At 42.9% G+C, this 17,363-nt stretch overlaps 1 protein-coding gene across 8 annotated transcripts in view; it reads right to left on the reverse strand.

Annotated features, from left to right (window-relative positions):
• The window catches only part of LOC113162411 (nuclear factor 1 X-type-like), a 103,227-nt gene that overhangs the window by 13,667 nt on the left and 72,197 nt on the right, over nt 1-17,363 (reverse strand). For 5 of the 8 annotated variants that reach the window (XM_026360512.1, XM_026360517.1, XM_026360516.1 and 2 more), the window contains 7 exons: nt 8,499-8,561; nt 8,120-8,194; nt 7,715-7,838; nt 7,246-7,281; nt 6,788-6,915; nt 5,769-5,843; nt 1,255-1,383 (listed from right to left, as the gene is read on the reverse strand). In XM_026360512.1, the coding sequence (XP_026216297.1) occupies nt 1,255-1,383; nt 5,769-5,843; nt 6,788-6,915; nt 7,246-7,281; nt 7,715-7,838; nt 8,120-8,194; nt 8,499-8,561 (630 nt within the window). The remainder of the gene's footprint in view (nt 1-1,254; nt 1,384-5,768; nt 5,844-6,787; nt 6,916-7,245; nt 7,282-7,714; nt 7,839-8,119; nt 8,195-8,498; nt 8,562-17,363) is intronic. The other 3 variants (XM_026360513.1, XM_026360518.1, XM_026360515.1) reach the window with 2 other exon arrangements.

Raw genomic sequence — 17,363 nt, forward strand, 5'->3', positions numbered from 1 at the left:
AGTGTGAGATGCGGCTTGGGCTATATTTTCTAAATATACTGTGGGGAGCTCCACAAATAAAATTTCAGCACAGAAGGCAATGAGTCCAAATGACCTTTACATGGTAGGTCTGGGTTGGCTGTGGACCAAACCTCCCCTTTGAGAGACAAATTGAATGGTAACAAGAGATACAAAGACGAGGATGTATTTATTCCTTTGAAAAGTGAGATCAGCCAACGGGGACAAACTTGGCAAACTTAAAATCCTGGAGACTTTGGGGATTCTCTGACTGGAGATGGAGAAACCATGTCGATTATCCTATAGGACCAGAAGGCTCTTATGAGGGCAACTTGCCCTTACCGTCCCTTTTAAAACAAGACTTTGTAAAAACTGGAGGTAAATTGTTTAACTGTATTCAGTACACTGTACATCAGTGAAGCCGCACTGGCTCCAGTAGTGTATTAATTCTAGTCACTTCTTTTTTACCATCTTCATATTTGAACCTGCTGTATTTTCTAAGAAACACTGAAATCTACCAGACCAGAGATCTTTTGAAAAACAAGTAGATGGTGCACATACATGTAAAAGATCAACACCCAGTGTTATTTTTCATCATGTACTTGCCACCACACAAAATAATAACATATTTTCACTTGTGTTTTTGAAGTTTCTAATCTTGTTATAGCAGCTGTGTTTCTATGTCTGTATGTAGAGGTTCTTACTTTTATGTAAGTGCTTAGCTTTATTACAACATAAAGTGTGTGCGTCTTTGTTCCATTTTGCGAGTTAACACAGACAATCAAACAGTTTTGCCCATTCAAATGCAAGAATTGACTACTAAACAAACACAACAAATGCATGAAGTTGTAAGATGTGAGGCAAACGAGGTACAAAGGCATGGGTGCAGCAATGGTACCATGCAATGACAATATTAAAACATACAGATGCAAAGATGGTGGTAAAAAAAATGGAGTGATGGAGAGAGACTAAAAGAGAGAGAGAGAGAAATTTATGCCAAGCCATGATGATAGCAGTAACACTGAAGATGAAACTTTGCGGGCATATTGCTTCTCAGCAGTTGCATCTGTAGGAACTGGAAAAGTTTGGTTTTGTTTTCTCAGCAAGTATGTTTAGCATTTTAATTTTCAAGGCACACGATTGTTGAATTTATTTGTTGGTTCTAGCATCAAGTTTGACACTCCCTTTCCTTCTCTCTCCTTTTCAGATTATAAAAGGGGGGGACTGGGGTTGTCGGGTTCATGGCAGGGCTCTCACCTGGTCTCACTCCTGCCAGCACAGGCAGCGGGTGGTGTGTGAACGCCATGCGGGGGGACCTCGTCTGGGAAGTCAGGGCGTTGAAATCAAACTTCCCCGGCTTCTTAAGTGAACCAGGCGAGGACAGTCCTGGCAAAAAAAATGGGATCAACAAAAAAAGTGGAGGGAAGAGGGAGGAAAAGAGAGAGGTGGTTTTAATCAACAAAATGTTGCTTATTTAATTGGCTACACTAAAAAAATCTATTTGATTCGTATTGAAGGGGAGTTGAGCAATCTTAAGTTTCTCTGGATTAGATTGATAGATGCTTCATTTGTTTATTGGTTGATAGCAGTGCATTGCTCCCTCTTTCTAACCTTTAGATATTCACTCCTGACAGGTTCAACGTTTGAATCAGGTGATTCTGTACATGATGCTATCAGAAAGCATAACGATATTAACAGAAATTAATAATGGGCTTTTGCTACACCTAAGCCATAATAACTAATTCAGAGAGATACTATAAGATTCCCACCTTCCAGTTTTATAATCATATATAGACTGAGCAATATGTCAAAGCCTAAGTGTCTTCAAAGGAAAAAGGGAGGAAAATAGCTAAAGCCAATCTGGTCTTTTTTTCAGAGCCAAAGCACATCTGTAGCTATAATAAATCCTCTTCTGTGCCACTGTATGTTTTTCTGTCTCATCTCTTTCTCTCCATTTCTCTCTTTTTTAGGTGCCAACTCCAAGCTTTCTCTGTGTATGAGCGTGGCCACCATACAGCCACAGCCAGCTAGTTGTGGTCTGGCGAAGCTCACAGGCTGACTGCACAAGAAGAAGGCTTCATTCAGAAATAGCACACACTGTACAGTATGGACACGGCAGCTGCTGAGTGCGAAAGACAAGCAGACGGACGTCGGGAAGAGACAGAGGGAGAGAGAGAGAGAGAAAGAGAGAGGCGAGAATAACGTGGGAGACATGAAAATATGCAGGGGAGCAAGGGAGCGAGAGAGCAAAGCAGAACCTGTGAAAAATGCAGCAGTGTGTTGTTTTTCAATGCGTTTCTCGGACGACATGTATGAAATTGGAATGTCATAAGATGTTAAATATGGTTATTATCTCTCGCTCACACTCACACACACACTCGATGTCTGAACACATTCGAAAGCACAAGCACACGTTCAATCACAGAAAACAAAGACCCTTACCACACCACCACATTTAAGACAGACAAAAGTCTTCTTCAGTAAGTTTTTTTTTTTTTTTTTAAATCTTCCTAACAAGTGAGTGATGTGATAATGTTTTAAAACCTTTTTTAGACTGTTGTTTTGTGGTCTATTTCTGTGGCCCGTCTACATCAAACAAAGTATTAAATTCGATTCCTCCTCAGTTCTCCAGCTGGAGACGTGTGAAAGTCTATGGGAGTGTGGGGGCGTGTAAATCTTCCCTCCCTGTGTGAAAGAGTTAAGTCTCAAGCAGGTGGGAGCGAATATGTGTGAACCATTTATGTCTTTAGCAGACATATATTTCCCCCCCCCCCCCCCCTCAACTATAGCAGGAGTCTGGGGGCGTATTGTACTGTCAGACAGATTCCAAGCATGAACACAACCCCGATCCCACTTCTGACACCAATAGTTAGCAGTGATTGCTATGACACTGTCAAACTAGTGGAAGCAAACTGGAAATGAGAGAAGTCTGCAGAGACTTAAAGAAGAGAAGGCACCTGGAGGGGAGAGCTGGGAAAGGCTTGGAAGGAAGCATAAAAATCAGAACCTTATAGATTAAACAGTTATGGTTTCAGAGAGGTAGTTATGTGCTTTTATTTTGGAAGTATAACATAAAACTCAAGTATAGAAATCAGCGCCAAGAAACACAGAAAAGATTAGATGAAAACTGACATCTGTATATATACGAAGTTATAACACTGTCACTATCACCAAGGGAATGTGAAAGACAATATTTTCAGTACTTCAGAGACTGTGTAATGGTCTGATCTGGTTTGTGTGTGTATGCGCCACAACCGCACTGTTTCCTTTCCTGGCAAGCCTTAGCATTTCGCTGGCAACCAATCAAGCGCTCTGATGATGACCCTTCTGTCTCTTTGCACTAACAGGCCTGCCACCAGATGCGCCTCTGAGCGTGCACACGCAGACACACAAACACACAAACACACACAAACACACACACTTAGAGAAAACAGGAGATGAACAACTAAAGACAAGTCATAGAATTTTCCTCTCCAGTGATTTAACCGCTTACTATACACCCAACACCAAGCAAGCACACACAGAGATTCAACTACGTATACAGTATACATCTAAGGGCCTTTAACACTTAACTCAAAGTATCCCTCCCCCACTGGTCTCTGGTGTCTCAGGCAAACTTCACAATCATTTGGAACTAATTTGAAATCACGGTTGTTTCGTTTGCCTCCACTAACCTCCCCTACCTCTCTTCTAGCCCCTGTGGAGCAGATGTCTCCAGCATCCTCACGGATCCCAAGGCTACACACACACAGAAACACCATCTGGGACCATGCTTCAGCTGTGCATGTGTGCGAAATGTGTGATACTGTATGTGTGCAGAAATCTATCATGTGTGTATCTGAGTGCAACGGCCTTTCTGTGATTTATATGTATGAATGCATCTTCATACATCTGTGCGTGTTGCTGGATGTGTGTGTTCTGTTGGTTATGGAGGAAGCAGGGGAGTAGATGGTGCGCTGGACAGACGGTGAGGAGTACCTGCATGTGTGCATGTGTTTACTGTTTTTTAGTGTGTGTGTGTGTGTGTGTGTGTGTGTGTGTGCACTTGCTTGTTTACATACCCCCCACCTGGACAGGAATTGCCAAATGAGTTTTGCCTGTGGCAGGTGGGATCCTTTCGAAAATCGGATGCAAACCACACCAAAATAACACATTATCTGCTTGCTCCATCCTTGCTCTCCCACACCTTTCAATCTCTCATTTTGGTCTCAGCTTATGTTCAAAAATGTTTTAAGTTTAAAATCTCCAAACAAATTGAGAAATGGCTGATGACTGCAAAAAGGTTTTGGCTTCCTCATTTTTCACTTTGTAAATAAATTGGATAAAGGGTTGAGATTTGCATGCTATTCTACACCTTTATTTACCAAATTCACTATGGGGAATAAGGGGGAGGTACACATACACAGAAAGGAAGGGAGAGATTGAGAGCAAGTGTAACAGAGAGAGAGAGAGGGAGACACACATACAGAAAAGAACATGGGAGGTGAGACTCTGGTGCGCTAAGGCGTGCAGCCGCCTCTGTTGTGGCTGTGATGAGCAGCCTCTTAATTACATTTACAGCTAAGTGGAGCAGGAGCAGGAGAGCAGCCGCTGAGGCTCGGGTGAGACTAGGGCAAAAACTAAGCAGGGCTCTTGGCTCCTTCAGCTCACGCCCTAACAACCCTTTTCTCTCATTAGCCACCACCATTTACGTTCTTCTCTCCTCTCTTCCCTTTCTCACCTCCCACTTTTCCTATTCATGTGCCTGTTTTCTGCTTCCCTCTCCTCCTTCTCTCCTCTGACATGTTTTCTCCCTCCCCAGGGTCCTTCCTGCTGTACACGTTTTCAATTAGACAGAAGGGAGACAGGGATGGGATGGAGGGTTGTAGGGAGAGCTAGAGAGCAGGAGGAAGGGTTTACACCTCTGATCCACAGGCGGTAAGCATCTTAATGAGGGATTTGAAGCAAGGAAAAGATGGAGAGTAGCAGAGGGATGGAGACAAGGCAGGCACCTGAACACCTGCAGGGGTGGGGAGCACGATAAGCATGTGTGTTTCAATGTGTGAATGTCTGCATATGACAAGGGTTGTAAGTGTGTGAGTCACTGTGTGTGTGTGCGCGCGTGTGTGTGTGTGTGTGTGTGTTGGTGTCTGTGTTTGTACATTATACGTCCATGTGTGAGAATATGTGTGTGAGAAGAGGGTGGGGGAGATCTGCCTGTCTATGAATGAGTCACTGTGCATGTGCATCTGAGGCACAATGAGCACAGCAGTGCCTGCTGGTGTTGTCAGTGTTAGCCTGGTGACACCTGTCAGTTAAAGTGCTACTGGGAGGACAGACTGACTTAAGACACACAACGCCAGGAATCTTAGGTGACCTACTTGTAGCTTCATGTTTCACACAGAAATCAAAGTTTGAACTGGAAAATCCTTGACAATCCTTGCATCGTGCATCACAGGAAACATAACATCAACCACTGAAACTTTGATCAGCAGCAGTTACATCAGTCTGATAAAACATTACTGAGGTTAATACACAAGTTTAGTCCAATTTTGGGTAATATAGCCTTGTACTTACCACAGACATTCAAACAACTCATACAAACATACACACATACAGAATATATATATATATATATATATATATATATATATATATATATATATATATATATATATATATATATATATATATATATATGCATAAAAACACATACACGAATGACTGAGCTACATAAAGGCTGATATATATAAATAATAAATATTTATGAGTGTAATCAATGTTGTTCTAACCATGGTAAGGAAACTGCACGCCATCGTTTTCATGTTTTATCTTCCTCTCCTGCACACTCGCCAAATGGTGCTGCACTGAAAGTGGAGAAGGGTATTGTTAACAATGAGATAGGGGGAGAGTGAGAAAGAGACAGAGAGAGAGAGATAGAGAGAGAGAGACAGACAGAGGGATGGGGAGAGATTTAAGAATGAGCATTTGTGTATAAGCGAGGTAGTGAATGACTTGTAACTGACACAACATCAGGTAAACTATGTTTGGCGAGGATGAGGAAATTTGAAGCCTTGGGATTTAGAAGTGGGATTCAAATAAAGCAAACGAGAGGGTTTTTGTCTTGGGGTTACTGGATTGTTGGAGGGATGAGGTAGAACAAAGAGGGTAATGTCCAAAGCTGAATCACATAGCTCGTGGTTCCTGCCAAAACAATGGAAACACCAACATAAAGCCTTGATACAGGCTGCGGCATTTATATTATTGATGTCTGGAGCTATTTGGGGATAGTGTTAGTGTAGTGTAACACTATTTATCCATGATACATTAAAGTTTCTGGGGTTGTAGTGATGTGACATATCTAAGTCTCCTTTATTTTGGCAGTTATGTTAATGTTTTCGTCATACACTGAGACAAATCTTAGAAAATCATGTGATTTAAAACGTCTTCATTGCATTCCTACAACTACTTCAGTGCTTTTGCTTCATATTAACACTGTGACAAACATATCCTGGTCAATCTTTGTCATCAGTCGCAATATTAGATCAATTAAGCACTTCTAATGTTCATATTTGTTATACTATGTAAAAATTTAGTATAAACTGCAATCCAATGTGCTGCTGTTTGTAGCATGGTCAAATTCAGTGAGAGGGCCTTAGGCGGGTGAATGGTGGGTGAGTGGGAGTTTTCGCAGGGTGTTCAGGGGTGTGTACATCAACAGAGTGAAGAGAAGTCAGATGAAGGCATTAGTTTGAACTTGGGTGCTGAGATGGATGCTAAGTGCGTGACAGGTGTTGAGTGGGATATGTACCTGCATCCATGTCATTGGGCCACGCACTGGACTGGGAGGAGCTGGCAGCAGGTGAGCGTCCAGGGTAGAAAACATCATCCGTGGGGCTCTCCAGCTCACTGTCATCTAATGACTTCCTCTTGGTGGAGCTGAGGGCATGGGGAGGATGTTTGGAGGGCAGAGGTGAAGTGAGAGGAAGAGACAGAGGGGAAGGGGAGGCAGGATTTTTTTAAATGTATAATGGTTTGAAAAACTGTAGTAGTTGCATAAATAATGCAGTAAAACTATTGCAAAGCCTTGGAGCAGAACAGACATAAAGCACATAAAATATCAAAACTACAAATGAAAAAGCAGGAAACTGAAAGAAAAGTTAGAACAAGGAGACAGACACACATTAAAACTCTATCTCTGTGTGTATGTGTGTGTTTCTCTGTGCGTGCGTCTCATTAGTTTGAGTCTTTGAAGGTGTTTATAACTACCTCCGTGGAAGGTTTGCGTACAACTCCACCTCAGACCTAAAGTAATAGCAGACGACAGAGGGTAAGAAAGAGAAAAAGACGAGTTAAGAAAGACACAAAAGAGGAAAAAGCAGAAAGGGCCATCACACATTCATAAAGAGGGAAATGGCTAACAAGAGAGACACACATACAGTGGTAAAAGGATCTAGTACTAAATGTCATTCACAGCAAGAAATCGTAATGAAGTGGCGAAGTTTACTTGGCAGTAAAGTGATGCTTGCGAAGCAGTTTATACTATTGGCAGATATTACTGTGACTTCACACTTTCCTCCAGTCAGATGTTGGCATCACAGATAATCACATATTAAGGTGTTAAAGCTGCATTGTGGATGCACCCAGTAGGCAAACAGCTGGACTTAAAATGGTCAGTGGTGCTTCTGAACACCCGTGTACTTCTATTGTCTGTGTGGAACTGAAGTTGAGGCTGTACCTGGTGGAAGGAGGGGAGGTGAGGGAGCGTCGCCCCAGAGCCACCTGGTTGATGTTGTAGTAGCTGGGACTGCTGTCCAGGTCGGCCAGAGAGAAGTTGGGCCCGGACGCTGTGGCTACAGGGGCTGACGGGAAAAAATAAGATAAAATAAAATAAAATAAGTAGAACAATAAGTATATTACAGACATTTGCCGACGATTTTCAGTGGGACTAAATATTCATCCAGTTGCATCATGTCCCAAAAGACATGAGCTGGTTTGTACTGATCTCCTCTGAAACGGAGCTGGTTTGATGCAGTTTTTAGTTAATCAGGAAACAAATGCTCTTTAAGTTTGAGCTCATAATGTAATATAATCCTTTGACTGTAGGGTTTTTCCCTCTTTCTGTAGTGTTTTTATTACTTACTCTGTGACACTCTGACCAGCTCTGCCACGTTCCACACCCCTGAGGTGACAAAGCAGTCCTGGAAACTCAGATGTCCTGTATAGAAAAGTCTGTGATCAGGACTACAATAAAACTCTTTAAAAAAAAAAAATCACCACATCAGCAATTTATGCAATTGGGACAAAAAAAAAAAGAAGAAAAAATAATGAAACCCTGAAAATCACATCCCTTTGAGACGACAACCATCTGCAACTATGTTTGTAGATCAACATCTGTGTGAGTGTGCTTGCTAATTGGGTCCATAATTGGAATATGTTAAACCTGATAAGCATGATAGAATCGATTCTAGTATGCTGATTTGACGGTGTTTGGACATGCACGTGTGTGCGTGTGTACCTACCATTGGGTGGTGGTTTGATGTCTGTGTCCCCCTGTTGGCTGGAGCTGTCTGATTGTCCGGATTCTGTACAGAAACAAAGACAGGGAGGGGAAAGCAGAGAGAGAAAAATGGTTAGGATCTGGTCTGCAGGCTAAAAAAAAGTAATGAAAAACATACTGGTAAGAGTACAATGTCTCGATGAATCATAGTTATGTACGTGCCCGCTGCCAAGACTGTGATATTTGAGGTGTGAGAGGGAATAAGAGGGACTTGCAGTATGTTCTCTTGGTATGGTATACATCTTGTGAGTGTATTTGTGTGTGTGAATTCACACATTTTTGTGTGACAGTCGTGCATCTAAGAATGTTCTCTCCTATCTCCCTCTGTCCCTCCTGACTTCAGGTGCAATGATTTACAGTGTGCTGCTATGCAATTTAGTATCTAACCACGCAATCATATCCCTTGCCCTAATCCTGTTTAATACTTTCTTGCTGGTAGGGATTTAGTCTGCGTAAACAGAGCACCTTACACATACGCACGCAAACCTGAACACACACACACACACACACACACACACACACACACACACACACACACACACACACACACACACACACACAAGCATATAACAGTCTCTCTCAAGCTGTTTCTTTTTCTAATTTCTGTTTGACTTTAATACATGTTGTAATCCCTACATCCTCACACACACACACACACACACACACACACACACACGCTCACAGAGCCTTCGAAGACGCTGGATGCGGGCGTTTCAGGCAGGAGCAGGTTGAAGTTGAATCAAAACTCGTCCTGTTGGAATCAAATGACACATACGCACACTGGCACTAACACACACCTGTTTTGACTAGTCGGCACAGTCACAAACATGCCAAGTGTTGGCAATAAAGGGCCACAATTAGCCAAGGAGAAGGCGAGAGTTACAAGATGAGGTTTTGTAACGTGAGTCTGGAGAAAACATAATCAAAAAGGGCGCATTCTAGTCCTAGACGGTGACGAAAGGTCTCGTGCACATAGATGTTTGCAGATGCACGGCGCGGTGTGCAGCTGGACGTATCTCGTCCACCTTTGTGACCACGCGTCTCAGTTTGTGAATGAGATCGAGCTCCATGTCTTCGACCAGTGGGGGGGGGGGCTGACGCTATTGGCCATCCATTCAGACCTAGCTAGGCTGCAGCTAACTAGCATGCTAGCTAAAGGAGGTGTTTATCTGCAGGCTGTAGGTGATAACAGAGCTCACAGACTCCTGCCAGCAGCACTTGCCTTGCAGCCACACTAAGCCACGGATTACTGAGCAGAAACAATAACAGACCTGTCTCGCTGCCTATGAAGCACTGCTTATCCACCGAGAGAGAGAGAGAGGGAGAGGGGTGAGACAGACAAGAGCGAGAATTGCAGAAATAAAGAGGCCAGAAATAAAAGAGAGCTTCTTTTTCCCCCTCTCTTCACATACAGAATCTCTCTCTCTCTCTCTCTCTCTCTCTCTTCTCTGTCTTTCACTGGCTGGGTGCAATCCTGGCAGCCATCTTAGAGCTTGGCAGCCATCTTAGCATTGGCGGTAGTGCCACATTCCAGCTAACTGACGGCACTCACTCCAAACATACGAGGCTGTGCCCCTGCCACGCACGCATGCACACTTAGAGTAAACATATATGATGGCCAATGAAAGCTGTTGGGAAAACAACCTGACTTCAGTGAACCTTTTACCGTCGTGTAGTATTTCACCACAGGGCTCTACAATATTTGTTTTTCTCATGTCTGTGCTCTGCAATTACAATATGATACCCAACCACTCCCTTACTCGATGAGGAACAGAGATGGAATAGTTTTCAATGTGAACATATCACATTTTGAAAAAAAAAACCCCTGACCTTACAGTTTCTCAATTTCCCCATTGATGACCTGTCGTGACCTTGACATGTCCTGCGGTTGCAGGAGATTGAGTGAAACAGAGGTTTCGTGACAGATAACACTCAGTCTGATAGCTGTCCTCAGCATCGCTCCGGGGTGTCAACTGGCCAAACCACATAACCTCACAGAAGGCTGCATGTGGCTGGTTGACAGCGGACTCCATAACTTGTATGTTTTCCTTTTTAATTATAAGACCATGTGCTCTGTGCTATCTACAGAGAAAGAGTTCATTCGGCTCCTGAAAAGCAGTCACGGAGACTGTTCAACAAGATGACCCAACTAGATAATGACGCTTTCAACAGCTCTGGCTCCAGTGTCTGAGCTCCGGCTCCTTAGCCAACTAACACCGTACTTACAACACGGCTCTAAATCACTCATTGGAAATCTGTGCCACTGTTGAGTTCAACGGTGCATCGCACAGCTGAGTAGAGAAGTGAGGAGGACAGGGAGAGAGGGAAGTAAGACCGAGGAGGTCTGCTTGCTGGTTATCACTGCTCTGCCAGCTGCAGTCAGCAGCAGCAGCACTCCCCCCTTCAGTCTCCTAGCCACACATCCAGCCCCTTATCTTCCCACCGCAGTCCCCCAAAGCCCTCCCTCCAGCAACCCCAATCATAGTCCTGCAGCCTCCCCGGATGCCCCTCCACCTCCACCGCCAGCAAACTCATCTCTAACGTAAAACCTTGTGGCCTAGCCTGCAGCCCCCCCAAACAATGATTTAAAAAAAATACACATAGATAAAAACTGTGTGTACACAGTGTGACCTGGATGATTTACACATCATGTGTAGGACTGTGCTGGTATTTTCTATCAACTAAATGCATTCATATTATACACCTGTCTCACCTGTTCCCAAACATCTTAAAGGCCCAGTCCCACTTTACACTGCTCAGTGCATGATGCACTTTTGCAATTTTGATATAACACTGAGATGTCTTCATCCACCTGATGACAATGAGGTTCCCATTTTAAATAAATTAATCAATACATTTTGAGACTGCATTATTTGTAGGGGTTGGCAGATCCAACCTGTGCTAATATGAGACATAAAATATGACATGACCAATAAAAAAGACCAAATGATTCCTAACACATTTGCCCTTTGGTACTAAATCACTTGAAAGATCAAGCCTCTTCTATTAGATTTGTGCAGAGAATCTCCTTTTGTTGTGGTTCTTTCCATCCACAGGCTGTACGGCAAAGCAATCCCACCAAGAGAACCAAAGCACAATCCATCCATCAGTTGTGGATTAGGTTTTGGCTCCGTGACCTGTTGGATCGAGCTGTTGACCGACTGGCGATAGGGGTCAGACAGAGGTGCCAGTCTGTCACTCGTCGTGACCAGTGACAGCCAGTGGGGTAGAGCAAAGCAGGGAACTAAAGCTCTGCTGAGAAAAGCCCAGATTGAAACACAGCAACAGACAAAATTGTGGAAATGTACAAGCTGATGTTAAACATGCAATAAGACCCAAGTATTGCAAAGTAAGACGCGGCTCGAAACCGACAGAAGCGACAAGTAAGCTCAGCAGTGGCACCACCACAGTTTGACAGATTTATAAGCAGTGCTGGTCATTTGTGAATCTGTGCAGCGTAGTCAGGCTCAGCCCCGACATCAACAGAGAAACCAACAAGTGAGCTAATGTATTCTGTAACCACATCAAAACCAGCGTGTGTCCATATGTGCGTGCATGCATGTGTGTAACTGCATGTATGTGCACAGACGGTTGCTTTCACACAGACTTCCCTCCTTGTTGGAACAAATGTCAACTCTACCCCCCCACATCCCCCCCTTCTCCTCTCTTCTCCTCCCCAAAACACAGGATAACGCAGTACAGCCTCCCAATTGGGTTTCGCTTAAGAGGTTTATCGGTATGTTGCTAAACATTCTGACCTTTTTTTAATCCTTAATGCGCTTAAAATGTTCCAAACCCTCCTAATCCCCCTGGCTATCCCACACAGATGTTCAGTCAGCTCTTTTATTGGATGTTATTTTATTATTTTTTCCTTTATATATATATATGTTTTTTTTTTATTACTTAAGTCTGTGTCATATGAGGGTATATTTTAGTTTCAGTGTCAGAAGCCTTTATCACTGCTACTCTTTGGTGTATGTGTGTGTGTATGTGTAGTAATTCTTTTGTTATAAAAGAGTTCACCAGATCCCTATGTGGTAAGCCAGAAGTGTGAATGTGACCTTTGCAAATGTTGATCATGTAACAGGCAAAAACTTATAAGTTACTTAGAGGCAATTGGGCCACAGGAAAATAAAAATGTCAGATGGACAAATTCTACAATAAAATAAGGTATTCAGTGTGTGTATTGAAAATGCTGTTTATGTGGACATATTTCACAAATCAGTGTGAGCACAAATGTCTATATGTATATATGGATGTAAAAATGAATCTATGTATGAGTGCATGCATGTGTGCCAGTGTGTAATTGTGTTTGTGTCGCTGTATCACTGTGCCAGGCAGTCAGGCTGTGTGGCGAGGTGGCAGAGTAGGGCTCTGTGTGTGTGTGTGTGTGTGTGTGTGTGTGTGTGTGTGTGTGTGTGTGTGTGTGTGTGTGTGTGGAGCAGGTGTGCCTGGCTGCCCTGCGCAGCTTGCTGCCCATCTGTGCTCCCGTCTGTGTGCCGCCTGCGCCCACGCTCTGCCAACAGCACCACACCATGGCAAGAAGACCCAGGAGAGAGGGATGCTGAGAGACAAGGGGAGGGATGGAAAGAAAAAGAGCGATGGAGGGAAGGAGATGAGAGAAGTGAGGGGTAAGGATGGAGGGAGGAGCACAGAGAGGAGGGAGAGGGGGATTACAAGCCTGGGAGCACGAAGGGTAGGAAAGGAAGCAAAAGAAAGTGCAGGGGGGTTATGGGTCTAAAGAGTATGCATGAACTCTCAGGGAATGGGTGGAGTGGTTGATAGTGAGAGGGCGGGTGCTGAGTGGAGGTTTAGGGAGGGTATGTGCCTGGCTGAATGCCCATACATACTCCCCCACCCACCTCCTTCTTCTTCCCCCTCACTCCTTCCTGTTGTTCCTCCCTTTTTCAATTCATCCTCTTATCCTCACCCCACCATCACCTCTTGGCTCCACTAGTGCAGATTAATGTGGACCTGTGTGACACAGCTACACAATTTTCACTAATGATTCTCCAACACAGAGAAATTAATATGCTGCACGTTAAGATTCCCAAACTGGGTAGATTAGATTCAATTTGTCTACCCAATGACATATTCAGAAAATATTTAACGAAGAACACGAAAACCCAACATATACCATACCATTTTAAGTACTTCATTACTATATGTGGTAAAAATGCCAAATAAAAGCTGATTTTCATTAAGAGCCAAAAGTGAGTGTATTTATTCTGCTCATCAGGCTGAACTCATTCACTTGTGGCATTTGAAGTAAGCCAGATGTTTACTCAGAGGGGTGTAAAATTACTTCCCATGAGAGTTAGGAACTTAAGTACAGGATGTGTAAATCTACTGTTATGTGTGCATATGAATTAGCTCTAGTTTCACAAGTCTGTACAAATGTCTCTATTGTAGCTATATGTTGGAATTGTCACTGGTTTGGTCGGCCTCAGCCGGTCCATCCCCATTATATTAACACTTTTAGGACATTAAATTGAGAACGAAATAAAGGTTTAATCTTCATCTTCTAACATAAGTTTAATTTATTCCTGCCATAAAAAAGGTTTCCTTGAAACCCAGTTCACCAAGGGATAAAATACTTTCTCGCCCATATTGCTGTGTTCTACTATTTATTGTGTTGTGTTGAATATGAGTCATAGTATCCATGCATATGCCATGGCTTGAGTACTTGAGCACAGAAGGCATGTGAATCAATGCATTGTTTTAACAGCAAACCTTCTTGTTGAGAAGAATAAATGCAGATGAAGTGAAGAATTAAACATCAGGATAATTACTTTTGTCCTGCGTATGTCATTTGTATGACGTGATATAAATTCAGAAATTACTACATTTTGTGAGCTGTGATGCAGGAACAATATTTTCTTTATTATGGTCTAGTCTAACCTAATGGAAATAGATGGTGCAACCACTGAGACCATCCATCTACAAATCTTTTTTTATGTGTTAGTAGTTCATGCTCTGGGTTTTTCCTGTTTGGTAGTAATAAACGTCAAGTGCAATATATGTAGGAAGGTTGTAGGACAAAAATGTAAATGTCTCTAAAGACAATACAAGCATGGATGAAGTTAATTCAGGATTCATATGCAAAACAAAGCCACAACATATGGTATATTCTCTATTCAGTAATTTATTTTACTTAGCTAAATATAATGGGGGGATAATGGAGTTGGAAATACAAACAACTCTGAAAGCATTACACTTGGTTACTGCGATTATTGCTCTGCAAAATGGTCTCAGACGTCTCTAACATAACTCTGATTCATAATTAATATGAATAGTCCAACGTAAATGGGATTCTGTGCTTTGGAGTCATGCTGACAAGACTTGCTTTTGGACAGCCGCTCGAAGCCCTGAAGGACCACTAGGGCTCTAGGAGCAAGAATCCTACTTAAACAGACACAAGACACACAGCTTGATGCACACCAACACACAGTGCGACACACACACAAACACAGACACACACACTCATGAAAATGCACTATTCCAGTTGACACATGTCAGGGAGAGAAGGCACATGAGGCACTGATATGAAGTGTTAGCTAATTAAATTTGAATGTTTCAAACTCAAAGCTGTCTGTTAAACATTTCTTTGTTTTTTACAACTAAACCTCATTATGTTTTCTATTATTATTATTTAATGAGAATATGTTAAGTCCAAAAACTGCACCCCCACTATACCTTACTACTAGGTTTTTGTCTGCCAAAATATCTAATCTAGAATATCCAGTTTATTTTCTAGTTTCTCCAGTCTTGCCGTACTACATGCAGTTTTGTGAATACAACCCTTTTATGGTTATCTTAAGGTACTTAGTTAAAGTTGGAGGAAGACTATATTCTGCCCTAATACAAAAAATGTAACAGTCGACACAGAGAACATGTTTATAAACTTTAAACTAAACCATGATCTTTCTCTAACCTTAACCAAAGTAGTCTGGCCTAAACCTCACCACACACAGCACTCTGGACTTGGACTCAGGTCTGTGGTTTGGATGTTCTGTGCATTACTGCATATGCTCGCCAGGTCACCCCAGTCATAATTATGTTGTATTAAAATATAATAATGTGATTAGGGTCACCACAGAAATGTGTTTGTGATTGCAGTTTAGCTGCACAAAAACAAAAGGTGAGGAGAGGGAGTTGTCAAACGAATAATCTTTGAAGGAATTAGCTTTAATAATTATTATTATTATTATTTACACATAATCATGTAAATATGTTAAAAATGAACATGCTTGGACGAAAGTCTTGAATTGATGTGCACGTGGTTATAAGTACTATATGTGTTTACAGTATATGTATGAGCATTGTGCATTGCTTTATGCCCAAGCTGTTTTATTTGCAGAGGTTTGAGCGCGCGTGTGTGTGTGTAGCTGAGGCTGGGGGCCCCCAGCACGGTTCATGACCCAGCCTAACAGAGTGTGAACATCCTCCTGCCGAGCTGATATTGATATAACTGTCCTGTAAGTGGTGTTGACACCAGCATTATTACCCTGTCAACCTCCATTTCTACTCAGCTTAAAGGAGTCAACTGGGGTGGGGGCCCAAGCGTGTTAAGGACTAGTGTCTCTGTATAACCCTGCTCCAGCCCAAATAAATACAGCTGCACAAAGGCCGGAAAGGGAAAGAGAAGGAGAACACAGGGGAGGGAGGAGGAAGGAGGAAGAGGGGGGGCAGCAGGGGTACACTTAGTCTTGCTGCTACCTATGCAGCTTTCACAAGATCCAAACATCAGAGAAACACACATGCTGAAGGGGTGGCTGCAGTAGAGGTTATCACCACCAGGTGGCATTTTTCTGGCACATGAAGAGCATGGTGAAATGCAAATAAAGCAACAAGGCCTTGGGCCAGGCGTCTCAGCTAGCTCAGACTTCACTCTCTAGACTGGGGAGAGAAGCAGGCCAGGAACAGAGATAAAGGGAGACAAAGAGATGAAAAGGGAGAGAGATGTGACGTGAATAAAATCAAACTGAAATATGGAGCCGTGAATATCACTGAGATGTGAGTAGGAGCTTATCCCTTCTGCAGTTTGCCCTTATGATAGAAGATCCAATACACAGCGTGCACGCCATCGCGTTCAAAGAAGGTGTTTCAAATCAAAATGCCTTACACTCAGAAACATCAGGAGCTGAGCACTGTTAGATAAAGAGGCAGTTAGAGAGGGGCAGATCCACCAAAAACTGCACACACACACACACACACGCGTATGAGCAGAGGGAATGTGCATTTGCAAAAGAACGAAAAAAAAAGGATGAAAAAAAAAGCAGCGCTGAACAGAATGCATATTTGCAGCAGAAGGAGACAGCTATAAAAGAATGAGAAAGCTTTGCAAAAAGAAAGCGAAGACGTGGAATAACAAGGGGAGTCTGGGAGAATGCTAGCGAAGCAGCAGAGTATTAGAATAAGTATGACCAACTGTACAACAGTGTCACACTTACAGCATTGTTTTACTTTGCAGTATCTCACGTTTCACATATTACAGAAACAGCATTTGAGAGGACTACTAGAAAAGATAAAGAACAGAAAAGAGCACGAGAGACTTGAAGTAAGTAAGTTGAGTGCGGGAAGAAAGCTGGAAAAGCTGCAGAGAGAGTACAGTACAGAGCTGAATATAGAGTTGGGGAGCGAGGGAAGGCCTGTGTTGAGACTTGGATTTCTCTCCTCCCTCGGTCCCCCTTCCTGCTGGCCCAGATACACACTGTGGGTCTTTGTGCTGAGGTTGTTACACACACTTCCTGTCTGGAAAGCAGAGGGGTGTTTTAAGGTAAGCTTCTCCCATGTTCTACCATTGGCGCTGTCATCTTCTCTACTC

The sequence above is a fragment of the Anabas testudineus genome, chromosome 1 (genome assembly GCF_900324465.2).
Source record: "Anabas testudineus chromosome 1, fAnaTes1.2, whole genome shotgun sequence".
In the NCBI taxonomy this organism is placed as follows: domain Eukaryota; kingdom Metazoa; phylum Chordata; class Actinopteri; order Anabantiformes; family Anabantidae; genus Anabas; species Anabas testudineus.